The sequence below is a fragment of the Neoarius graeffei genome, chromosome 20 (assembly GCF_027579695.1).
Source record: "Neoarius graeffei isolate fNeoGra1 chromosome 20, fNeoGra1.pri, whole genome shotgun sequence".
In the NCBI taxonomy this organism is placed as follows: domain Eukaryota; kingdom Metazoa; phylum Chordata; class Actinopteri; order Siluriformes; family Ariidae; genus Neoarius; species Neoarius graeffei.
The window spans coordinates 18,871,469-18,898,618 of record NC_083588.1 but is presented as its reverse complement, the minus strand read 5'-3'; the positions used below and the strand labels follow the sequence as shown (position 1 = coordinate 18,898,618).

Genomic DNA, 27,150 nt, shown 5'->3' with positions numbered 1-27,150 from the left:
CGGCTTCAGCGGAAGACGCTCGCTGTCCAGCGCCGGTGACGAAGACTCAAGCATAATGGAGGCCGAAGTTCGAGAGCAACATGAATGATAAGTACCACAGGGCAGCGCGAGATGGTTACCTGGATCTGCTGAAAGAGGCCACGCGGAAGGACCTGAACGCCCCGGATGAAGATGGCATGACCCCGACACTATGGGCCGCGTACCACGGCAACCTGGACGCTCTCAGGCTCATTGTAGCGAGAGGGTGAGCTTTCAGCTTCCTCCCCTTTCTCTATTTCACAACTTCAACTTGGACAAGAACCAAACACTGTATATATTTAACCCGAACTTTTAAGATTTATGTAATTTTATTAAATAACAAATTCCCATTCACTTTTTTTTTAGATAATTTTAACACAAACCTACCAAATAAACCTTACATGATTCATATTCATTAGTGTAATAAAGATTATATATTTTGAATGCATAATCCTCGGGTTTACGTATTTAATATTAATAAAGTACTCTAAATAAATAATAATGAGAGTAGTTATTTAAAATACATAAAGTATATTGTTTGAATTGCATAATAATCAGGTTACTTATACAAGATAAATAGCATATATGTATTTAAATTACATGCTTGGGTAATAAACCAAATTAATCAAAATGCATCACATTTATGCAATTCTTTTCCATTCAGTACAATCTTAAAGCTGCTTAAGAATAATCAGACCAGCTTCTGGATTCAAGACATTTATTAACGTTAATGCTTCGGCACGGTGGTGTAGTGGTTAGCACTGTTGCCTCACAGCAAGAAGGTTCCGGGTTCGCAGCCGGCGAGGGCCTTTCTGTGTGGAGTTCGCATGTTCTCCCCGTGTCCGCGTGGGTTTCCTCCGGGTGCTCCGGTTTCCCCCACAGTCCAAAGACATGCAGGTTAGGTTAACTGGTGACTCTAAATTGACCGTAGGTGTGAATGTGAGTGTGAATGGTTGTCTGTGTCTATGTGTCGGCCCTGTGATGACCTGGCGACTTGTCCAGGGTGTACCCCGCCTCTCTCCCATAGTCAGCTGGGATAGGCTCCAGCTTGCCTGCGACCCTGTAGAAGGATAAAGCGGCTAGAGATAATGAGATGAGATAATGCTTTGGCAGGACCCGAAACACTTTTCTTTAGAACAAATCTTTTGACATCTCTCTCTCTCTCAACTTTTCAGCGCCCATAGCTGTCGGCGTAAGAGAGGACAGTAGGGATGCTTCTCATTATGCCAACTTCTTTCCTTTCCTCTTTCCTTTCTCCTCACGCCTCGTTGTCAACCTGGGTAATGTCAGTTTCATATTGGACATTCATTTAACATTCAAAATAAAAACGTGATATATCCAGGGAAAAAATAAGTCTTGATACTGTTGATCACAACATACTGCTATATCGACTTGAACACTGGGTTGGGTTGACTGGTAAAGTTATCAATTGGTTAAAGTCATACTTAAAAGATAGAAGCTTCTTTGTTACCATGGGAAATTGTACCTCAACATCAATGTCCTTGACCTGTGGTGTCCCCCAGGGGTCGATCCTTGGACCATTACTATTCAACCTTTATATGCTCCCACTTGGACAAATTATCAAGAACAACTCAATTTTGTATCACTGCTATGCAGATGACACCCAAATTTATTTTGCTCTATCACCTAATGATTATGCCCCCCTTGAATGTCTCTACCAGTGTATCGACCAAATCAACAACTGGATGTCACAAAATTTTCTTCAGCTGAACACAGATAAAACAGAAGTAATTCTATTTGGGAAAAAAGATGAAAGACTCAGGATTACCACTATTCTTGACACAAAGGGGATTAAAACAAAAGATATGGTTAAAAATCTTGGTGTTTTCATTGACAGCGAACTAAACTTTGACAGTCACATGAAAGCAATCACTAACTCGGCATTTTATCACCTAAAAAACATTTCCAAACTAAGAGGACTTATGTCAAAAAATGATATGGAAAAACTTATACATGCCTTCATCTCTAGTAGGGTTGATTACTGCAATGGCCTTTTCACAGGCCTGCCAAAAAAGACCATCAAACGACTTCAGCTGGTGCAAAATGCAGCGGCTAGGGTTCTCACACGAACAAAAAGAACAGAGCACATTACTCCAATTCTAAGGTCCCTTCACTGGCTTCCAGTAAGCTACAGAATTGACTTTAAAGCATTGCTGCTGGTGTACAAATCTCTAAATGGTACAGGGCCCAGTTACCTCTCTGATATGTTGGAGCGGCCTAACCCAATCAGATCTACCAGATCACAGCAGCAAAATTTACTGGTAAAACCTGTTGTTAAAACAAAGTGTGGCGAAGCAGCTTTTAGCTACTACGCAGTACAGCTATGGAACCAACTCCCAGAGGACATTAAAAATGCTCCTGCTTTTGGCAGCTTCAAATCTAGATGAAAGCCCCGTCTACACGATCATACATTTGTCCATGGACATCGTCATACAAATGGACGTTGTATGATGATGTTCAAATTTTTAGAATCGTGTTTCTACTTTCCAACAAATGTTCACAACATCTTACAACATTTTGGGTCATCCACCAATCAGATTGTTAATTCGGGTCATGTGATCTACACTGCCTGTCATGTGACATACAAAATGGCAGCCCCCAAGGAAGAGAAGGTATGGACCTTTCAAGAGGTTAATTATTTAATTGAGCTGTATGAGGATAAGCCATGCCTCTGGAATACGAAGATTAAAGACTACAAGGATTAGCGAGAATTTCTTCAAATGATGTTTCATCCATTCTTAAGAATTTTTTGTAGCTACCAAAATCAGATTCTTGTAGCTCTTGTAGCAATGAATTATATGCCCCAAATGTCCCTCTCCGCTGTATCCAGTCCTTGGTCCATAACCTTTTTGTCTTTTTTTTTTCTCAAGTATACCAAAGACATGACCAGCAAAGCTGCTGAGCCACTCATTAAACTCAGGGAATCTTCAGCCTCCATATTGAAGGAATGTGTGATGTCATTTCCCTCCAATTTCTTTCATACTTCATCATACAAATGTCCACGAATGTATGATCGTGTGGACAGAAATCCACAACATGATCATACAAACTTGAACATCATCATACATTTGTATGATAATGTTTTGGACAAATGTATGATCGTGTAGACGGGGCTTAAGACCAAGCTGTTTTCAGATGCTTTCTGCTAACTGATTAATATCGTCATCTTTACATGTTTTAAACTTTACTTAACTTTTACAGTCTCTGCATGTTTTAAACTTTACTTAACTTTTATTCTATTTTATTCTGCCGTTTTTACTGAAGTTTTACTTCATTTTATTATTTTATTTCTACTATTGTTTAATTCTTATTTTTTTCTCTCTTCTTCCCCCTTTATTTTATGTAATTTTATTTTACTGTTGATTTTACTGTTTACTGTTTATTTTACTGTTTATGTAATTTTAGTTTACTGTTTTGCTTTTACCTCTGTAAAGCACATCGAACTGCCACTGTGTATGAAATGTGCTATATAAATAAACTTGCCTTGCGGAATGAGGGACATTTGTCTTTGTTTTCAAGGTTGGTTTGACAAGGCTTATCTTTGAATTTTGAATGTTAAATTAATGTCCAAAATGAAACTGACTTCAACCAGAATTTACCGGAGTTTAGCTTCTTCTCTAGGGCGGCACAGTGGTGTAGTGGTTAGCGCTGTCGCCCCACAGCAAGAAGGTCCGGGTTCGAGCCCCGGGGCCGGCGAGGGCCTTTGTGTGTGGAGTTTGCATGTTCTCCCCGTGTCCGCGTGGGTTTCCTCCGGGTGCTCCGGTTTCCCCCACAGTCCAAAGACATGCAGGTTAGGTTAACTGGTGACTCTAAATTGACCGTAGGTGTGAATGTGAGTGTGAATGGTTGTCTGTGTCTATGTGTCAGCCCTGTGATGACCTGGCGACTTGTCCAGGGTGTACCCCACCTTTCGCCCGTAGTCAGCTGGGATAGGCTCCAGCTTGCCTGCCACCCTGTAGAAGGATAAAGCGGCTAGAGATAATGAGATGAGATGAGCTTCCTCTTCTTCTATGTATCTTTGGCAGCCGGCTTCCAAAAAGTTGTGCTATTGCTCCCTATTGGACTAACAACGTTTCCGGTTTCCCCATTTCTTCTAACTTCTATGAAAACCAATCACATAAATTTTAAATAACAGAATTATGTTTGTTTTATACCTTTGATTATTTAAACCATATTAATATGTATTAAGTAATTACATTTCATACATTTTAGAATTGATTAAATTATGTAGATTATAATTAATTTTGATGCATACATTTGAAACATACACATTTTTAAATAAAATCAAATAGATATAAATGCATAAAAACTAACTCTGCCATGAATCATTTCTGTGAGTGTACTCCCGCACTGTACCAAGTTTCCCAAAAGCATTGTAGCAAAAAGATCATCTTTAAACGGTAGAGCGAGCAGCACAATGAATGCTCTCTCTCAGGAGATACACAGAAGGGTTGTTTTACAATCAGGGTACGCAAGCTAAAAATCACATTTAACACTTGTTATCTTCAATATCAAAAGGCTTGACTAAATAAACTTGGTTGTTTATTGTAGCCCTGTGATAGCTCTATTTATCATGCAAAAAAAAATTGGTGATAACGTTATTTTTGGTGACCGTCCTCTCCGAGACGGCTAATTTTTCAATATAAAATAACGTATCTAAAATGATTATTTTCATCCTAAAATGTGGTCAAGCTATTGGGACATAATATTAGAGACAACTAACACAAAGCTTACAGCCTTATATTTAAAAGCACTATGGAAGTAGTGGATTCTGAATTGTCAAAAAAAATGTCCTCTCCGAGAATCACTTCATTTGTTTCTCCCATCTTATAGCAGATTACACAAAACTACCATATACATATGTCAAAAAATTACCTGAAATCTGTTCTTTAACTTGTCCTTCACTTAAAAACTGGTACAAGAACCAGTTTGAATCAATTTGAATTTTGGACCCCTGTGACACAAACTTTGTACCCTAATTGTAAAACAACCCATAACCTTTATTTTTAAATACATTTCTGAGTGGATAGTATCTCCATCCTTGACTCTTGTATGCTGCATAAATGGGAATAAAAAAAATTAATTTTTTCGCAGTGCGGTTTCCATCAAATCCTGCGCTCAACAACAACAAACAGTAGAATTTTTGTCAACATTTATCTTTTTTTTTATACAAGATTTATCTAGGGCGGCACGGTGGTGTAGTGGTTAGCGCTGTTGCCTCACAGCAAGAAGGTCCGGGTTCGAGCCCCGTGGCCGGCGAGGGCCTTTCTATGCGGAGTTTGCATGTTGTCTGCGTGGGTTTCCTCCGGGTGCTCCAGTTTCCCCCAAAGGCATACAGGTTAGGTTAACTGGTGACTCTAAAGTGAGTGTGAATGGTCGTCTGTGTGTCAGCCCTGTGATGACCTGATGACTTGTCCAGGGTGTACCCCGCCTTTCGCCCGTAGTCAGCTGGGATAGGCTCCAGCTTGCCTGCGACCCTGTAGAACAGGATAAAGCGGCTAGAGATAATGAGATGAGAAGATTTATTTATAAGATTATCAAAAATCTTATAAATTTTTGCCAGCATTTCTCAGGAGAATCGCATTAATTTTACATCACGGATAGCGATAACGACAGTGTTCACAGCGAAAGTGAGTTTTACTACCCTGAGGAAGAAGAAATAAAAGAAAACATTTCAAGAGAAAGCTAAAAACCTGTAACTTGCTAACACCGAGCAAAAACGTGGCTGAATCCTGAATGACTCCGATTTGTATAAATAGGGGACTACATAGGCGGCAAAATGTATTTTTTTTTTCCTGCCATGGAAGTGCACTTGTATACCGAGGAGGAAGCAATTTGCATTACAGCCGTGAATGAGGATTCAAAATAGCATTAATTTTACAGCATGGATAGCGATAATGACAGTGTTCACAGTGAAAGCGAGTTTTACTACCCTGAGGAAGAAGAAATAAAAGAAAACATTTCAGGAGAAAGCTAAAAACCTGTAACTGTTGCTAACGGCAAGCAAAAACATGGCTGAATCCTGAATGACTATTTGTATAAATAGGGGACTACATAGGCGGCAAAATGTAGTTTTTTTTTTCCTGCCATGGAAGTGCACTTGTATACCGAGGAGGAAGCAATTTGCGTTACAGCCGTGAATGAGGATTCAAAATGGCGGCTCGGCTCGGTTTTCCCTTTCGGGCGCTCTCGTTTTCTGTTAGAATTTGGTAAAGAAAAAATAAATATATTATTTACCAGCTTAAGGTCAGTCCATATGGTGAAATACCGTGACCTCGGCCTTGAATACTGACCTCGGCCCAGAGAGCCTCGCTCAGTACTTTCAAGACCTCGGTCATGGTATTTCACGATACGGACCTCCCAGCTGGTAAATAACATATATATATTTTTCAGAGTTAGAATCGACCGCAAAGTTGGCATTTGAGCTGCCCTGCTGAGCCAGCCAGCCCTGAGTGCGTGACGTCACAGCGGTAACCAGTTTTAAGGCCGAGGCCCTTGACAGCTATCGACTAACGTCATATAAATAAAAATTGATGGTGAAAGTAAGAAATACCGTTACCGACTTGCTCAACTAATTCTGATTTGACTTCATTGATTGTGGGTTGACTGTCATTAAAACAGGATAGGTGTTATAACTTATGCAACATCCATGTACATGCATGCATTTTCACTGATAAAATGTAAAAGGCTAATTAAATAATCAGATGAACTGAGACAATCACATTCTGAAGCAATCTTATACTGGTAACTTAAACATACAATACAAGTTACATGTATTAATCTACATGCAGGTAAACAACGAGTGTTGTTGTTTTTGTTATTTTGTATCCAAATGAGAGTTGGAGCTTGCCCGTCTGTGTTCTCGCTTCTTGAAGGCCGATCTTGTGGCCGATTGTTTTGAAACAAACAATCTGATTTTCAGTTGTTCATTCAGTTCTCCGTTCACTCGCTTCTTCCATGTAAGGGCGAGATATTGCTGCCGAGGCGAGCATATCCAGCAGAGAAATCAGACGGCTGGTCCACTCATTCTCCATTTTCTTCATACTGAGTACTCCGCCATTACTGCTCAGCTCAGGCAATTACTAAAACCCGGGACGGGACGTCACCGGTTTTAGCAATAACCACAGGGAGGTCACTGCCCGAGCGATAATATGTCACATCCCGTTCCATCCCGTGTTTTAGCAACAACCCTCGGCTCACACTCCAGGAGAACTGGTGCAACTGAACGTACTTTCCTTTTCTTGTAGTTTTCTTTAATTGTTGGTACTGCACCCTCTTTCAATACAGGCTTATAGCCAACGCTCCTCAACAGATCAGAGGTCTCATACGAGTCTTCAGTAAAATGTGCAGAGGAGAGACCACTTCGTAGCCGTCCAATGTGTCCGTGAACTTCTCGCAAAATGTGTCCAAATCTTTGCAGTTTGAGTATTCTTCGGCCATGAATGCAACGTAAATCCACCTTCTGTCATGTTGCCGCACCCGCCAGCAACACATCTACATGGCATGGTGATAAATTAGCTCAAAATGGAGGGTCGAAGTTGCAGTCAGTTCTGTGTTTTAGTATAGTGGAAATGGCGATGAGACCGATAGACTTCCTCCTGTAACGTCACGGACGTCAAGGTCATTCACTCAGACCGCTACCTATATGAATCACTTTGATCGTAAAAATTACTATATTATATTTATTGTTAACGCTTAAAACTATTCCTGTGCCATTCTTGAGGTCTCAAGGCATTTATAAACAAAAAGTGAGGCCATGGCTCTGCGTATATACTTTAAGATGTTCTTAGTGTTAAGAGGGTTTTGGGAAACCCGCCACTGATTAGTAGCATGTGTCAAAACAGTACACTAATGTTGTGTTAAATACTATCCCACCTCATACTACCATACTAAGTAGTAGGCCATGTCAAAATAGTACGCTCCCTTTGTAACAGAATTCGACCATACTAACTAGTAGCCTCTGTTCAAACAGAACTCTGCCATTATAATAACATAGTACTATACTAACTCGCAGCCAATATCAGTATAGTACACTGATACTGTAACAGAACACTACTGTACTAAATAGCAGACTGGGTCCAAATAGCACTCTGTCGTTGTCATAGCATTCTCATCTCATCTCATCTCATTATCTCTAGCCGGTTTATCCTTCTACAGGGTCGCAGGCAAGCTGGAGCCTATCCCAGCTGACTACGGGCGAAAGGCGGGGTACACCCTGGACAAGTCGCCAGGTCATCACAGGGCTGACACATAGACACAGACAACCATTCACACTCACATTCACACCTACGGTCAATTTAGAGTCGCCAGTTAACCTAACCTGCATGTCTTTGGACTGTGGGGGAAACCGGAGCACCCGGAGGAAACCCACGCGGACACGGGGAGAACATGCAAACTCCACACAGAAAGGCCCTCGCCGGCCATGGGGCTCGAACCCAGAACCTTCTTATTGTGAGGCGACAGCGCTAACCACTACACCACCGTGCCGCCCCAAATTGTACAATGTACACTGTAATTGTAACAGTGTATGACTGTACTAAACAGTAAGTTATTTTAAAATAGTACACTGTACACTGCCATTGTAACAGTGTACTACTGAACTAAACAGTAGGTTATTTTAAAATAGTACTCTGTACTTTGTCATTGTAACAGTGTACTGCTGGACTAAACAGTATGTTATTTTAACGTAGTACACTGTACACTGCCTTTGTAAAAGTGCACTGCCATTGTAACAGCATACTATTGTTCTAAACAGTATGTTACTTCAAAATAGTACACTGTATACTCATTGTAACAGCATACTACTGTGTTACATAGTAGGTTATTTTAAAATGGTACACTGTACACTGCCACTGTAACAGTGTGCTACTGTACTAAATAGTAGGTTATTTTAAAATAGTACACTGTACATTGCCATTGTAACAGTGTGCTACTGTACTAAATACTAGGATAATTTAAAATAGTACATTGTCACTGTAACAGCATGCTACTATAATAAATAGTAGGTTATTTTAAAATAGTACACTGTACACTGCCATGGTAACAGTGCATTACTGTATTAAATAGCATATTCTTTTACAATAGTACACTGCCACTGTAACAGCATACTACTGTTTTAAACAGTATGCTACTTCAAAATAGTACACTGTACACTGCCATGGTAACAGTGCATTACTGTATTAAATAGCATGTTCTTTTACAATAGTACACTGCCATTGTAACAGCGTACTACTGTTTTAAACAGTACGTATGTTAATTCAAAATAGTACACTGTGCTCTGTCACTGTAACAGCATACTACTGTACTAAACAGTAGGATAATTTAAAATAGTACACTGTGCTCTGTCACTGTAACAGCATACTACTGTACTAAACAGTAGGTTATTTTAAAATAGTACACTGTACACTGCCATTATAACATAGTACTGTACTAAATTGTAGGATAATTTAAAATCATACACTGTCACTGTAACAGCGTGATGCTGTACTAAATAGTAGGTTATTTTTAAATACTACACTGTACACTGCCATTGTAACAGCGTACTACTGTACTAAATAGTAGGATAATTTAAAATAGTACACTGCCATTGTAACAGCATACTGCTGTACTAAATAGTAGGTTATTTTAAAACAGTACACTGTACTTTGTCATTGTAACAGCATACTACTGTACTAAAAGTAGGTTATTTTAAAATAGTACAATGTACACTGCCATTGTAACAGCATATGACTGTACGAAACAGTAGGTTATTTTAAAATAGTACACTGTACATGGTCACTGTAACATCATACTACTTTACTAAAAAGCAGGTTATTTTAAAATAGTACACTGTACACTGTCATTTTAACAGCATACTACTGTACTAAGCAGTATATTACTTTAAAATAGTATACTACACTGTTATTGTAACAGCCTACTACTGTACTAAATAGTATGTTATTTTAAAATAGTACATTTATACACTGTCATTGTAACAGCATTCTACTGTACTAAACAGTATGTTAATTTAAAATAGTACACTGTACACTGTCAATGTAACAGTGTACTACTATACTAAATAGTAGGTTATTTTAAAATAGTACACTTATACACTGCCATTGTAACAATGTACTACTGTGCTAAACAGTATGTTACTTTAAAATAATACACTGTACACTGTCATTGTAACAGCCTACTGCTGTACTAAATAGTAGGTTACTTTAAAATAGTACACTTGTACACTGCCATTGTAACAGCGTCCTCCTGTACTAAAAAGTGTTACTTAAAAATAGTACATTGCACACTTTCATTCTAACAGTGTACTACTGTACTAAATGGAAGGTTATTTTAAAATGGTACACTTTACACTCATTGTAACAGCATAGTACTGTACTAAATAGTAGGTTACTTTAAAATAGTACACTGTACACTGCCATTGTAATATTATAATACTGTACTTTGCACCAATCTACACCATTACCATACTAAGTAGTAGCCTTGGTCAAAATAGTACTCTCATGTTGCAAAAACATATTACTATACAAATTAGTAGTCTGCCATTGTAATAGCCTACTACCATTCTAAATAGGAGTCTGCTTTTGTCAAACCTGTACTAAATATTACCATACTAAATAGTAGCCTAGGTCAGGTCTGTCATTGTAACCGCATACTACCATACTAAATAATAGCCTGTGTCAAAATTAGAGCTGTGCAATATATCGTATTTTTATCACGATATCGATATTGGTGTCAAACGATATCAAAATTCATAATATCGATATGAAACGATTTTTTTGTCATTTGTCGAAAGGGACGTGCACAATATTTCTACAATGGCAATAAAACAACAATAACATTGACGTGACAGTAAGGTAAAACGAACCCTTCTGTCCCCTAAGGCACACCGTAGCCTTGCATACGTCATCCATTCTACTCCCGCGATATCTCCGCAACAGTAAGAAATCAGTTCTTCTGTTTTCATACGTGTCGGGTGATTTGATATATTGATTTCTTAATATGTTGTTTGATTTGCTTGCTAATAGTTATAATAATACAATTAACATATATTTACGTCATATTTTTGGATGTGGGACTGGGTAATGTAAAAATGGCATCTACGGAAGAAAACAAGCACAACAATATTAGCACATATCCAGCTTGCTAGCTGTGTTAGATGTGTTAAACCGTGTGGATTTAAGTGGAATAATTGCGAGTTGTCCTGTGGTCAAGGCAGTGTTTTAAGGTAAGGCAATTTGGTTATTAATGTTGCCCGCCGCGGCATGTTTACTTGGGTTCATTTGATTTTGACTTGTGCATCTGCAGCTAGCATCATGCTTTGAAGTAGGTTCTGCTAAGGACGGGTTTATTGCGCGATGTAGACGGACTCAGATGTAATTACATTGTTTTTAAAATTCCGTGCGCTTAAAACGGTGTCCCCCTGCTAATCATGTAGCCCTAATCATGTGTTGCTTTTACTTTTCTTAATGGCGAGTGAAATATCTCTGCAAATGGTATTTCAATGCTGACATGCCAAAAAGATAGCGGAGTCCACATTTGGAAGATGAAGGAAGAGAAGCCTGATGCTTGAAAATAGATCGCTTAATCCACAACGCATATCTGTATTTGAGACATAACCTGCAACTAGTGGGGATGTTTTGGAATGACTGTGCATGGGGTGTTTTTGGCCACAGAACACTAACCCACAGTAGTAGGAGGACTACTGGGTTCGTGGATTTTGTCTGTTGACTGAGCGAAGCATGGTGTTTGCCTTGTGCCATTTCACGTAGCATCTAGCCGCAGTGCCACCTACACTTTCAGGGAATGTTTACATGCCGCTGAGCTATTTTCATGTATTGGCCCTTTTCCACTACCCTTTTTCAGCTCACTTCAGCTCGCTTCAGCTCACTTCAGCCCGACACGGCTCGCGTTTCGACTACCAAAAACCAGCACGACTCAGCTCGTTTCAGCCCTGCTTAGCCCCTAAAACTCGCACCGTTTTGGAGTGGGGCTGAAGCGAGCCAAGCCGTGCCGAGTGAGGTTGGGGGCGTGAGCAGACACTCCCCTGTGCACTGATTGGTGAGGAGGCGTGTCCTCACATGCCCACACACGCCCCGCAAGCGCGCTGGGATCTGTAAACACCGCAAACCCGGAAGAAGAAGAAGAATTACGAGAATTTCTGAAGCCTTATGCGCCTCGCCTCATCTATACGCTCTTGCCAGTATCTGTTGGCGTTGTCGGTGACAACAAGCCACAGCACCAAGACCAGCAACACTAACAACTCCATGTCCTCCATGTTTATTGTTTACTATCCGGGTCGTGAGACTACCGCTTAAAAGCTCACTGAATCGGTGACATACAGAGCATCGTGGACGAGTTCGCGGAGCGCAAGGCTCGTCGTATGCCCTTCAAATAATGCGCGCAGTAGGCTATTGATGTTTTATTATGAGCCATGTACAGTATGTCACCTAATGTTTTTTTGTTTCTGAGTTATATGTTCGTTTGAAGGACTTAATGTACAAAATAACATAGTTGCACCCCGTAGTGTTGAAATTGGTAAAAACAGTGCATTCAGTGAGGTTTGCACCGCCCTCCTTTTATTTCTGACTCTTCCTGTCACCGTTGCAACCTCTGAGCGCTCATTCGTATGCCCTTCAAATAATGTGCGCAGTATAGGCTATTGCTGTTTTATTATGAGCCATGTACAGTATCCTAATGTTTTTTGTTTCTGAGTTACATGTTCGTTTGAAGGACTTGATGTACTAAATAACATAGTTGCACCCGGTAGTGTTGAAATTGGTAAACACCGCAGTTGCGGACATTTTGTAGCCTAAAATGATGTTATGATAAGCTTTAATAAAGGGCCCGGTCATTTGCCCCGCCCCCGGCCCGGCTCTGACTTGTTCCGCCACTGTCACTGATGTCACTGTTTGCGCTGCTTAACGACATCACGTGACGTCCACCCACTTTCGCTAACTCCACCCAATGTGTCCACCCACTTCCAGCCAGCACGGTTCAGCGCGGTTGTAGTCGAAATGCAACTCCAACAGCCCCGCTCAGCTCGACTCAGCTCGACTCGGCACGGCACGGCTCAGCCGCGTTTGTAGTGGAAAAGCGGCATATGTTAATTCTTAAGGACTTGTCTCTATATTGTGCGTGTTCACACACGGACTGGCCATCGGGAGTAGCGGGAGTTTTCCCGGTGGTTCAGTGTGGGCCGGCGGAGAAAAAAACAAAACAGTTGCGCGCTGGCCTTTAATATGATAAGCAATGTTAACAGTTTCTTTAAGAAACTGTTAACATTGTTTATTACAGTTGCGCGCTGGCCTTTAATATGATAAGCAATGTTAACAGTTTCTTAAAGAAACTGTTAACATTGCTTATCATATTAAAGGCCAGCGCGCAACTTTTTTTTTTCTCCGCCGGCCCACAAACTCCCGCTACTCCCAATGGCCAGTCCGTGTGTGTGCGTGTTTTAATGTTGGTGTCTTAACAACACACAAGCTTACGTTGTAGTGTGTGTGTGTGTGTGAGAGAGAGATTTTATCCTTGGCTGGCTACGAGCCAGTGTGGACGTTACGCAGTAATCACTGGTAATACCAGCGCTGGCTCCATCCTCTGTGATCGGAAATGTTGAGTGAGGAGAACGTGAGCCTTGTGCAGGCGATAGGACCTATGCAAAGTACGCGCTTGCACAGTAAATAGTTTAAGTAAAAGGCGTTTCAGGGTACAACGGGAAGGGTTGACAGGTAGCCTATGAGGCCTGTACTATAAAAATGTGGCCCGGTGCCTCAGGTGTTGATGATCAGGGCTTTAAAAAAAGGTGTATAAATATCGTTTTAAAAATCGCGATATCGATATTTACTGAAAAAATCGTGATATTGATTTTTTCCAATATCGAGCAGCCCTAGTCAAAATAGTAGTCTGCTATTGTATTACCAAACATTTGGCCAAAAGTGAATGCTGCAGTTGTATATGCATACTAGCAGGTTAATACAGTACATACATTGGTGCTTGAAAGTTTGCGAACCCTTTAGAATTTTCTATATTTCTGCATAAATATGACCTAAACATCATCAGTTTTTCCACACAAGTCCTAAAAGTAGATAAAGAGAACCCAGTTAAACAAATGAGACAAAAATATTATACTTGGTCATTTATTTATTGAGGAAAATGATCCAATATTACATATCTGTGAGTGGCAAAAGTATGTGAACCTCTAGGATTAGCAGTTAATTTGAAGGTGAAATTCGAGTCAGGTGTTTTCAATCAGTGGGATGACAATCAGGTGTGAGTGGGCACCCTGTTTTATTTAAAGAACAGGGATCTATCAAAGTCTGATCTTCACAACACATGTTTGTGGAAGTGTATCATGGCACGACCAAAGGAGATTTCTGAGGACCTCAGAGAAAGCGTTGTTGATGCTCATCAGGCTGGAAAAGGTTACAAAACCATCTCTAAAGAGTTTGGACTCCACCAGTCCAAAGTCAGACAGATTGTGTACAAATGGAGGAAATTCAAGACCATTGTTACCCTCCCCAGGAGTGGTCGACCAACAAAGATCACTCCAAGAGCAAGGCGTGTAATAGTCAGCAAGGTCACAAAGGACCCCAGGGTAACTTCTAAGCAACTGAAGGCCTCTCTTACATTGCCTAATGTTCATGAGTCCACCATCAGGAGAACACTGAACAACAATGATGTGCATGGCAGGGTTGCAAGGAGAAAGCCACTGCTCTCCATAAAGAACATTGCTGCTCATCTGTAGTTTGCTAAAGATCATGTGGACAAGCCAGAAGGCTATTGGAAAAATGTTTTGTGGATAGATGAGACCAAAATAAAACTTTTTGGTTTAAATGAGAAGCGTTCTTTTTGGAGAAAGGAAAAACACTGCATTCCAGCATAAGAACCTTATCCCATCTGTGAAACATGGTGGTGGTAGTATCATGGTTTGGGCCTGTTTTGCTGCATCTGAGCCAGGACGGCTTGCCATCATTGATGCAACAATGAATTCTGAATTATACCAGCAAATTCTAAATGAAAATGTCAGGACATCTGTCCATGAACTGAATCTCAAGAGAAGGTGGGTCATGCAGCAAGACAACGACCCTAAGCACAGAAGTCGTTCTACCAAAAAATGGTTAAAGAAGAATCATTATGAAAGTTAATGTTTTGGAATGGCTAAGTCAAAGTCCTGACCTTAATCCAATAAAATGTTGTGGAAGGACCTGAAGCGAGCAGTTCATGTGAGGAAACCCACCAACATCCCAGAGTTGAAGCTGTTCTGTACGGAGGAATGGGCTAAAATTCCTCCAAGCCGGTGTGCAGTACTGATCAACAGTTACCGGAAATGTTTAGTTGCAGTTATTGCTGCACAAGGGGGTCACACCAGATACTGAAAGCAAAGGTTCACATACTTTTGCCACTCACAGATATGTAATATTGGATCATTTTCCTCAATAAATAAATGACCAAGGAAAATATTTTTGTCTCATTTGTTTAACTGGGTTCTCTTTATCTACTTTTAGGACTTGTGTGGAAATCTGATGATCTTTTAGGTCATATTTATGCAGAAATATAGAAAATTCTAAAGGATTCACAAACTTTCCAGCACCACTGTAGTACTATTTTAATAAGCAATATAGTACACAAGAATGCTATGTCCTTAAGAAGTGAAAATGATGTTCAGTTCTAAGTTGTTACATTGCTTCTTTCAAGTTTGACCACAATGTCCTCCGAAACCACTTTACTACCTGTTCCCAACACAAAAGCAATATCCAGTTATTATCCAATCTGTCATCTGTCTGACAGTACAATATGTCATACAGGTCATTCTACACTTCCTTTCCATTTTTCTTTCAAGCTGACAGATTTATGTGGAATACAGTTCTTCATTTCAGAGAAATAAACTCACTTCTGCTACCATCCACTCCAGCATGTAAACCAATCATTGTCTAATCTATTTTTAACCTGTTTTATGGACAAATAATAGAAGTCCTGCACTGACTGAAAGGATCAGGCAAGTAGACTTACATTTGCGTTTTGTACAAGTATTTAGCATTTAATATGTAATGTACAAACCCCATTTCCAGAAAAGTTGGGATATTTTCCAAAATGCAAGAAAAACAAAACTGTGATTTGTTAATTCACACGAACTTTTATTTAACTGGCAAAAGCACAAAGAAAAGATTTTTAATAGTTTTACTGACCAACTTAATTGTATTTTGTAAAAATAAACAAAGTTAGAATTTGATACCTGCAACACACTCAAAAAAAAAGTTGGGACAGAAGTATTATTACCATTGTATTACATCACCATTCCTCATCTCATCTCATCTCATTATCTCTAGCCGCTTTATCCTTCTACAGGGTCGCAGGCAAGCTGGAGCCTATCCCAGCTGACTACGGGCGAAAGGCGGGGTACACCCTGGACAAGTCGCCAGGTCATCACAGGGCTGACACATAGACACAGACAACCATTCACACTCACATTCACACCTACGGTCAATTTAGAGTCACCAGTTAACCTAACCTGCATGTCTTTGGACTGTGGGGGAAACCGGAGCACCCGGAGGAAACCCACACGGACACGGGGAGAACATGCAAACTCCACACAGAAAGGCCCTCGCCGGCCCCGGGGCTCGAACCCAGGACCTTCTTGCTGTGAGGCGACAGCGCTAACCACTACACCACCGTGCCGCCCACCATTCCTTTTAATAACAATTTTTAATCATATGGGAACTGAGGATACTAATTGTTGCAGTTTTGCAATTGGAATTTTTGTCCATTCTTGCTTGATACAAGACTCAACAGTCTGTGGTCACTGTTCTCTGTTCTCTTGATGATGTGCTGTACATTCACAATAGCGGACGGATCTGGACTGGCAGCAGGCCAGTCAAGCACATGCACTCTGTCTATGAAGCCACACTGTTGTAGCCCATCCAGAGTGAGGCCTGGCATTGTCCTGTTGAAATAAACATGGACTTCCCGGGAAGAGGCGTCACCTTGATGGCAGCATACACTGATCCAGGGCTCAACATTAACGGTAGTCCGACTGTGCAGGACAACCAAATGTTTGGTCCGGACAAGTTAAATCTGTATCTGCCTGTCCAATGGGACAAGTTGAATATTTGTTGAAAATCACCATTTTTAAAGTAATTATTCAAGAGTTACATCAATAAAGTTCCAACAAAACTAGTTCAATCACCTCAGTGATACAGCCGTGTTATTGTTTATGAAATTCCAGGGAAGCCGAGTACAGCAGGTGCGTGTGTAAAATTAACCACATCGTAATACTTAATTATAGATTATTAAATTTTGAATTCATCGAAATCAGGGAAATCAAGTCAAGTTTATTTTTATAGTGCTTTTAACAATAGACATTGTCGCAAAGCAGCTTTACAGAATTTTAATGACTTTAACATGAGCTAATTTTATCCCTAATCTATCCCCAATGAGCAAGCCTGTGGCGATGGTGGCAAGGAGAAACTTCCTCAGATGACATGAGGAAGAAACCTCGAGAGGAACCAGACTCAAAAGGGAACCCGTCCTCATTTGGGTGATAACAGACAACGTGATTATAACATTTTTAACAGTTTTAATATGAAGTCTGTTTTGTTGAAGTTATAAACTGTTCACTGATGGAAACTTGAGTGCAAAACTGTTCATGACAACTGCAGTCCTAGAGTTAGCAAGTCAACTATAGTCCTCAGACATAAAAGCATTACCGTAAGTGTCCAGAGTATCTTCCAAGTGTGACTTTCAACTGTCCATATGGGGCCGTCCTCCACAGGAGTGATGTGATGAGACTCCAGCCAGACATAGAGCACCAACATGGCTCAAGCAGGTCCGAGGGGTAGAAGAGGTCAGCATCTTGGTCTCAGGATCAACATGTAACTCAGAGGAACAGACAGAGTGTGTGTGTGTGTGGGGGGGGGGGGGGGGGAGACGCAGGTGGTTAGGTATGCCCAATGTCACCTGATGAGTAGGAACAGTATACATTTTGCGCTGAGTACAAGCAGGGACTCCAGCAAAACTAACTCTGACAGCATAACTAAAAGGGGAGAGCCAGAAAGTAACACAGGCATGAAGGCACCCCGGGACATAAAACAGCACCCACTACACCATCAACAAACTCGAGTGAGCAAGTGAGTGGGGGGCTGACAGCATCTATACATCCCAGTTTACCAAAACACTCTATGTCTGAGGATCCTCCAGATCTACTCCTTTACCTCATAAACACCATTAACAAAAGGCTTGACTAAACAGATATGTTTTCAGCCGAGACTTAAATGCTGAGACTGTGTCTGATTCCCGTACACTACTTGGAAGGCTGTTCTATAACTGTGGGGCTTTGTAAGAAAAGGCTCTGCCCCCTGATGTAGCCTTCACTATATGAGGTACCAGCAGATAGCCTGCACCTTTTGATCCAAGTAGACGTGGCGGGTCATAAAGGACCAGAAGTTCACTCAGGTACTGTGGTGCAAGACCATTCAGTGCTTTAAAGGTCAATAGTAGTATTTTATAAACAATACGAAATTTGATTGTGAGCCAATGCAGTGTGAAATTGCGATCAAATACCTCAAAATAAATATCTGTGGTGAATTTTCATTTCATTCAGACATTCATTGTATTTTTCTTTTGTATGGTACACATTAACCATCACAGATGTTGTAAAATATTTCGTGGGAATTTTACGACAGTGCTTGTTTTTATTCACACCGTGATTCTGTCCCCTTCATCATGTCCAATGTGTTTTCTTTCAGTTTCGTTTCTTTCAATTAATTTATACGTCAAGTTTTACTGGTTTCATCAAGAGCTACTGTAGCACAAACTGCTGAAAAAGTTAATGCTGGCTAAAAGAGAAAGGTGTCCTCATTAACTTTTTCAGCAGTTTGTGCGACAGTAGCTCTTCTGTGGGATTGGAGCATATGGGATAGCATTCATGCCCCATGCAAACCAGTGAGCCTTCAATACCCATGACCCTGTCGCCAATTCACTGGCTGTCCTTCCTTGGACCACTTTTGGTAGGTACTAACCACTGCATACCGGGAACACCCCACAAGATGCCATTTTGGAGATGCTCAGACCCAGTCGTCTCGCCATCACAATTTGGCCTTTGTCAAAGTCCTTACGCTTGCCCATTTTTCCTGCTTCCAACACATCAACTTAAAGAGCTGACTGTTCTCTTGCTGCCTAATATATTCCACCCCTTGACAGGTGCCATTGTAATGAGATAATCAATGTTATTCATTTCATCTGTCAGTGGTTTTCATGTTGTGGCTCACTTAAATCCCAGTGTCTACGTCAGTGGTACCTTCACACACGTGCAACTCGCCCATGCTTTGGGCACTGATGCCCCCCATACCATCACAGATGCTGGCTTTTGCATCTTTCTCTGATAACAAACTGGATGTTTGTGTTCACCTTTGGTGCGGAGAACTCAACATCTGGTTTTCCCAAAAACAAGCTGAAATATGGACTCATCTGACCACAGCACATTTCTACTGTCTTTCGGTCCATCTGAGATATGTTCGGGCCCAGAGAAATCAGCAGCGTTTCTGCATAGAATTGATGAACGGCTTCCTCCTTCCGTAATAGTTTCAGGTTGCATTTCTGGATGCAGAGGCAGACTCTGTTAAGTGACAACGGTTTTCCAAAGTACTCCCAAGCCCATGTGGCTATATTTGTCACATTAGCATGACGGTTTCTCACTCAAGCAGTGCCACCTGAGGGCTCGAAGGTCACGCACATTCAACAGTGGTTTCTGACCTTGCACTTAACGCACTGAGATGTCTCCGAATTCCCTGAATCTTTTCACAATATTATGTACTGTAGATTTTGAAACACTTAAATTCTGTGCAATCTTGCATGAAGAAATGGTCATTTTGAATTGATTAACAATTCTCTCACAAATTTTGGCACAAAGGAGTGAGCCACGACCCATCCTTGCTTGCAAAGACTGAGCCTTTGGTGCTGCTCCTTTTATACTCAATTGTGTTACCAGTTAACCTGCTTATTGTGGAATCTTCCAAAATGGTGTGACTTGAATATCCTATAAACTTTTCAGTCTTATTTTGCTTCTGTCCCAACTTTTTTTGAGTATGATGCAGGCATCAAATTTTAACTTCATTTATATTTACAAACTACAATTAAGTTGGTCAGTAAAGCTAATGAAAATCTTTTTTTTTTTTTTTTGAGTTTTGTCCGTTAAATAAAGTTTCACACGAATTACCAAATCAAAGATTTTTGTTTTATCGCTTTTGGAAAATACCCCAACTTTTCTGGAAATGGGATTTGTAAATATTTTTATTCAGGTGCCCTTCCCATCCGTTTGAGAATATGGGAAGGGTTAATGAAAGACAATATACAAAAGCCTTTTGGTACCTTTCTGGCTGACCTGGTGTCCTGTCCTGGTCCAAGAGTTCCACTGAGTAATTAATTTGCAAAAATTCTCAAAAGGCTAATTTGGCCTCTGTGGAATCTATTGAAAGACACTGGTTATCGTGTGATCTCCTCCAGACAAAACCAGTATTGAGTGCCATGTGCACAGGCTATTTAACACACCTGCACGCAGGTAAAGGGAGCAATTACGGTAGCTGCCTGCAGTGTGTTGGTCTCTTGGGCATGTTTTCTTTTGTCTGTTAGGAAACGCATGCCAGTACACAGTGCATGCCAGAAGCCATGGCACGAGTTCCCACCACCACAGCCTTGAATATGAGACTTTATACAAGTCCATAACACAGGACAGAAAAGTCTGTTTTCCCATCTTAATTTATTGAGACATCAACTGCAAATGCAATTAGCCAGACATTTATAGTCAGTGGTGGATCATATAGCAGTCAGCACTTTTGAGATTACAGTACTGACTTACGATCAAGTGACTGGCTTTATAGCACAATCTGTCTCACTGGGCACTTTGGTAACAGTGACAGCACAATATATATTGTTCCCTGTAAGTCTGTGAATAGGGCTATTTTTAAGCTCTTCCGCTCTTTACTGTCGGTTGGACACAAATAGCGCAGGTTATTAATGTCGGCGTCTTTGTTTAATCAACAGCCAACAATTTTTCACTCCAGAGCACTTGCTCATGCTCACATGTGAGCATGATATCTGAAGAACTCCTGAACTTCTCAACACACATCACGCGAGCAGAAAAACAGCCCTATTCTGTAGCCATCATCCTTTCATGATGATAGAAATGATCTGCACAGTAAAACTGAGATACTGCGATAACGTCAAAGGGAAAGTTGAAATCAGGGTCAGACTGGTTAGCAGAGGATAGTCCTAGTGCTAGCTACGTCTAGTCCTACACACAGCTTCACTCACGTCTGTGAAAACCTCGCAGTTTTGCTCATCTATAATGTACTGCTGTGAGGCCTTGTCGGCGGCCCATAAACTATTAATGAGAGCCGTTGCTGCATGAGTCACACGGAGCCCAATGGAATCCAAGCCAAGAGCTGAGTGTGTCGGTTTCATTGGAATAAAAGCGCAAATGTGGGGTTACTTCCTTTTTCAAGAAATATGATCATATTTGTAAAGGTGCAGACCAATGAGAGCGCTCAGTCGATAATATTTTGTGCTTTCAGCAAAGTAGAAATAACTTTACTACAGTTTGAAAAAAAGTATGTTAAGGATAAGTTGCAACAAATATAATGTGATGGGCAAAGTACAAAGCACAAAATAATTTTTTTCTTAAAAAATTTGGCACAGGATTGTCTTTCTTGTAAATTAAGCACATGTATTTTTATTGCTCCGAAATCACTACATTAATTTATGCATAAGATTTCTTCCACAATGGTTAATGTCCTTCCACCTAATTGAGATGGTCATGTGCTTATTAAAGAAAGATCCCGGGAGGAAGTGTAGATTTTATTGCCTTGATGACAAATTACAAAGGAAAGCTGACGTGAAGTGTAGAATCATCTTTTAAAGAAATTGTGCTGTGAAAGTTTCGGCCCTGCTAGTAGGGCAGGTCCAGAGCATACATAAAGGCTTCTATTATTACTATCAGTGTTGATGTCACATGGTCCTTCAGTGCTCTTATTTAGACTGGTTTGAACATGATGCTGTCAATCGACCCTATCCCTGAGTTAAAAACAAGGAACTGCACTGAGTTTCTAAAGGAGTCAAAACACTACGTTACCTTTCTGAGTCAGAGAACATGTTATCAGTGCCAAGAAAAAGTTGTCTGGTTTTGCCACCAAAATTTTTAACAGAGGTTTAAAGCAGTGCACCAAAGTGTTTGTCTTTATTCTTGGCTATACTTTGAGTACCAGGAATTCAGCATTACATCACACTAAGTGCAATCCTACCGGTGTTCCCTGCAAGAAGACACTCATAGAGTTACTATCAAGGCAAGTCGGGGGTCAAATAACATGTACTGTCCCAGAACTCCGGTTCAGCTTCATTGGAGATGAACCTCCGGTCAGAAGGTTGTGGACCATGTATCATAGTCATTAATTGGAGCAAGTACAGTAGGGGGTATTAATGTCTCTGTAGCATTCCCGAGCGTGTTCGTAACCAGGATTTTCTTGTATATTTATATTTGTTAATGCTGGCCATTACCATTTCAGAGAAATAACACTCAGACAAGCACCTCAATATAATAATCTTATAAATAATTTATTATCCTCTCTAATCCTGTGCATGCTTAAGAGGGCAGTGTTGAAAGCAGGATCAAAGTATGTCAGGTTAACCTTTGTATGATCTCCAATTTTGGGTTTTGAAGAACAAATAAAGCATAATGCAACCTGAGCCTGTGTTGAGCACACGTCCAGGTTATTGTATGACAAATAAGCAGTCCACTTTACACCACACCATTGTCACAGAGATGAAATTGCTTCCTTATGATTGCCAGAAAATCAAGCCAGAAGTTGCAATGGCAAGTGACATACGAGATATTTTCCATATTGGTTATTTATTTTCTCTGCTGCTGTTTTAGAGGAAATCCTGACAAGTGTGACATATGGGGTAACACGCCACTCCACCTGGCCGCTTCCAACGGCCATCTCAACTGCCTGTCCTTCTTGGTGTCCTTTGGTGCAAACACATGGTGTCTAGACAATGACTACCACACGCCTCTGGACATGGCTGCCACCAAGAACCACATGAACTGTGTACGCTACCTGGACTCTATTGCTGCCAAGCAGACAGCTCTCAACCCCAAGCTGGTGGCCAAGTTGAAAGACAGAGCCTTCCGTGATGCCGAACGGCGCATCAAAGACTGTGTCAAGATGCAGCGCAAGCACCACCGCCGCATGGAGCGCAAGTTCCAGAAGGAAGCCACAGATGCTTCGCTTTCTGATGCCATGAGCTTCTCCAGCTACACCAGCAGCACTTTTAGCCGCAAGCTGCACCCATTCAACACTGCCACCAGTGTGCCATACTCACAGGTCAGCCTTGTTGATGTCTTTCAAAATACTGGAAAAGTCCTTTCAGAATCTTTTTTACTTTTGTTTGTGTGTCACGTATTCGTTGTGCAGTCTCTATGAGATTGTGGTCTTAAAGCTATAAGAATTGAAGCTTAAAGCCAATGTGGTTTCTTATGTTCCAGGCTACCCTCCATGCCACAGCCAGGGGCAAAACCAAGATCCAGAAGAGGTTGGAAAAGAAGAAGCATGGTGATGGGTCCTTCAAGATCTATGAGGATGGAAGGAAGAGTGTGCGCTCTCTTTCTGGTCTACAGTTGGGTAGTGATGTCATGTTCCTAAAGCAGGGTACCTACGTAAACCCAAAAGATCGGGGTCGGCGAAACGTCCGTGATATGTTCCCACGGGACAACGAAGATGCTATCTCGCGTGCCATCAGCGAGCCAGACCTGCATGGGGGAGACATGGACCACTCAGAGATTAGTACCGACTCGGGCCATGACTCTCTTTTCAACCGGCCAGGCCTGGGTACCATGGTCTTCCGGAGGAACTATGTGAGCGGTGGACTCTTTGGCATAGGCTCTCGTGATGAAGGCAGCATTGCAGGCAGCGGGAGGGCACCAAACGTCCGTCTGCGTAGCCGTCTTCAGCGATCTCCCAGTGTAGATGAGGATAGTATCGGCAGTGCTCGAAGCCTCCAGGCCAGGAACATGGAGGAGCTTCCGTGGGATGAGGTGGAGTTAGGACTGGATGACGACGATGAGCCAGAGAGTAGTCCACTTGAGGTATTCCTGGCTGCCCATTACATGAACGAGTTCATCCCTATTTTTAAGCGAGAGAAAATTGACCTGGATGCACTGCTGCTGTGTTCGGACAACGACCTCAAAAGCATCCACATTCCCTTGGGACCCCGTAAAAAGATCATTGACGCGTGCAAGAGACGTCTGGACACCCTTGAGGATCCTGACAGCATAGAAGACACAGAGTTGTAAGTTGACCCCCATGTTGTTTCCTAAATTATTTACATTCAAAATTCATCCAAAGAGCAAACATGTCACTAGGGATTAGTGTTATGGGATTAGTGTTATTAGTGTCCATTTTGCCACTGTTGGCTCCGCAGAGCTGTTTTTAAGCTCATAGTGGACCTTTAAAGGCCAAGAGAAATGCATTTTTTTGCGCTAAAACAGAACAGTAGTTAAATTCGGCGAGGTTTATTGAGTCCCTGGACAGAGGCAACTATTCTCTAAACCGCACGGTAGCGGATATATTCGCAGATAAAAGCCAAGTAAATTTAACCCTTTTAGACTCGCCCAGAAGTAGCAGACGGGAGCCGTGTGACGTTACTGGTGTGTGTCGGCCACAAACAACAACATGAGCGAGCAGAAATTTAGTGAGGGAGAAACTTTTAAGTTTTAGTAGTTTTTCATCAATTCAAGTTGATGACGATGAGGACAGTGGAAGAAGAAGTGGCCAGTGATAAGGAAGAAGTGAGAGGTATCGAACCCTACCGATTCGAACCAGGATTGTCCGATGAGAGCGGGGACAGTGACAATGAACCCAAGAACTATCATGAAGACCGACTTGCAAATATGGAATGGTAAGCTTTTCAAAACCATTCTTAGAATTAGAATAGACTTTTAAAAAAAGACTAAGAAGATATGCTAGCCTAGTACAGCTACAGCTGACAGTCTTCAGTTCAACTTTTCGGTGGCCGTGCATAGTCTATCGCTGGCAGTAGACTGCCCAGTAAATGCGTGGGGGGGGGACTGGAAGTTGAAGATGGATTCCTCAAATTAGTCCAAAGTCTTGACTAATTAGTGATTACCTTTATCTTTCGGGAAAAGGAACAGGGCCACTCCCTCCATGGCATTTGTGTTGCTGCACCCGGCAGTGATGCATCGCTTTCCGGGCGCTTTCCCTTTTTTTCTCTCCCCCTTCTTCTCCATAACAGTCGTAGATTGTAGTTTAACAATTTGTCTCTCTTTCTACGTCGTGTTCTGTCACAAGTTTCAGTCAAAATGAAAGTAATCTCGCAGAGAGTCGGACAGAAGCTACACTATGTGGACGTAAGTGGAAAAACCGCCGGTAAAACCACCCACACTCCTGACGTCACGCGAAAGCCAGCTAATCATGGCAACATTGGTACCGGAATTCCCTTGGCAGGAAATTTAAACTCGAGAAATTCTGAATGTTCCCTACATTTACGACGTGGGTTTCAGTTCTAAGTTTTCATTGTCGTGACTTGTACTATTATTATCCAAGGAGGAAGGGGGTACATTTCTCTAGGCCTTTAAAATAGTGGTGTGCTTTTGATTTTTTCAGAGTAATACACAGTTTACTTCGCAAACTGTCAAAGCAGACAACATGTCAGCTGTATGCTATTTCTCTTTACAGATAGCACAGAGGACTTGTTACTCTGTGCTTTTGGCCATACCGATGGTACGTCGAGGTACACGTGCAACAGGACAGAAAGACAGTTACACTGAAAGGAAGTGTAACTCTTGTGTGGATTTCAAACAATTAATGGTGCATGTCCCTTTACCATAGGGATAAATTTGGAATATCAGACTGAAAGTAGTACCTCTTTGACTGGCACAGATAAGAAAGTATTCATGTCAGCCGTAATAGCTGAATCGAGCTGAGGTTCCATGATTGCCATACAGTACATAACAGTACCGTAAAAATCCTGCTGACAACCCTGATGAAGTCAGACCCAATCAGCATTATTGTCATGATGTGTCTGCCCCTGTGGGGCAATGGTCTTAGTGCCTGTACTTCCAGTGCATGCACATATCTCTGCATGATGTATTTTTATGACATAGACTTGGGCAGATTTGAAAAGCTTGGGCTTCATCTCCGGGAACCTTTCACACACTGCCTAAATGACGTCAAACACATATTAAAGGTCGCCAATATACCTGGCAGCAAATGTGGGAACACTGTCTTTAGAGGTCAGTGAATGCCTGTACTGAGGTTGTATTGTAAACTTTTTGACCTCTGTTAGTTTGTTTACATTTGTCAAGCCATACTTCTGTTAAAGAATTGGGGCATGGGTATTTTTTTTGGTGATACAGAAATCTTACTTCTTTCTGATTTCTGTTTTTGGTTTTGTTTTTTGTACTCATGCCATATTACGACAAAGAAAATTTGTTTCAACATACTATCAATTTCACATCAACCAATGTATATTTGGTATACGGTACATGTACAGATTTCAATGCATTCCAACCCAAATAGTATGTGCTCTATCTCTTGTACATAACATTGTTTATGTGTTTTATATAATTTCTTAAAATGTAGCAATAAAAGATGCTAGCTATCACTAAAAATCCATGAAATTTTATATTCAGTTTATGGGCATACTTGAAGACAGTGCTGAAAAACTTGGAATGTGGGTGTATCAGTGAACCGTTTTGTAAGAGTATGAGTAGATCATGCATGAGGTTTTACTGTATGTGTCATAAAATAACAAAATCATAAAGACAAACACTCTAAACATTTTACACTATTAAAAAACTATAAGAACAACTGTTGTGATTATTGTATAAATTGCAATCTTAATCTTAAAGACCACACCAAAGGAAGTTCCTCTAAGAAGACATTTCTTGTATCAGCACATCTGTCTAGGTTTTCTTCCCAGAATTTACATCATTAAATAGCCTTTCATGATCCATTTCTTGCATGGACAGCATTTTGAAAGCACACCTTTAATAAGATCATTAAATTGTCATTTTCTTACTGAATTCCACAATTAAATGCTATGGCTTAT

The 27,150-nt window shown here is 41.0% G+C and overlaps 1 protein-coding gene across 2 annotated transcripts; it reads left to right on the top strand.

The window, feature by feature from the left end:
- On the top strand, positions 1–26,893 carry ush1ga (Usher syndrome 1Ga (autosomal recessive)). 2 transcript variants are annotated; one of them, XM_060901383.1, is made up of 4 exons: positions 1–244; positions 22,955–23,405; positions 23,567–24,369; positions 25,776–26,893. In XM_060901383.1, exons 1-4 carry the CDS (start codon positions 81–83, stop codon positions 25,777–25,779), a joined length of 1,422 nt encoding a protein of 473 aa, XP_060757366.1. In that variant the 5' UTR covers positions 1–80; the 3' UTR covers positions 25,780–26,893. The 2 variants fall into 2 exon arrangements, with proteins under 2 accessions (XP_060757366.1, XP_060757367.1); XM_060901384.1 differs by lacking the exon at positions 25,776–26,893 and having other exon boundaries at positions 23,567–24,373.
- Positions 26,894–27,150: the final 257 nt, after the last annotated feature.

Bases quoted from the DNA above. Each gene is read 5' to 3' on its own strand.
- ush1ga (XM_060901383.1), top strand. From the start codon at position 81: ATGAATGATAAGTACCACAGGGCAGCGCGAGATGGTTACCTGGATCTG. The intron at 245-22,954 runs GTGAGCTTTCAG...CTGCTGTTTTAG, and splicing joins AGGCTCATTGTAGCGAGAGG to AGGAAATCCTGACAAGTGTG. The intron at 23,406-23,566 runs GTCAGCCTTGTT...CTTATGTTCCAG, and splicing joins CCAGTGTGCCATACTCACAG to GCTACCCTCCATGCCACAGC.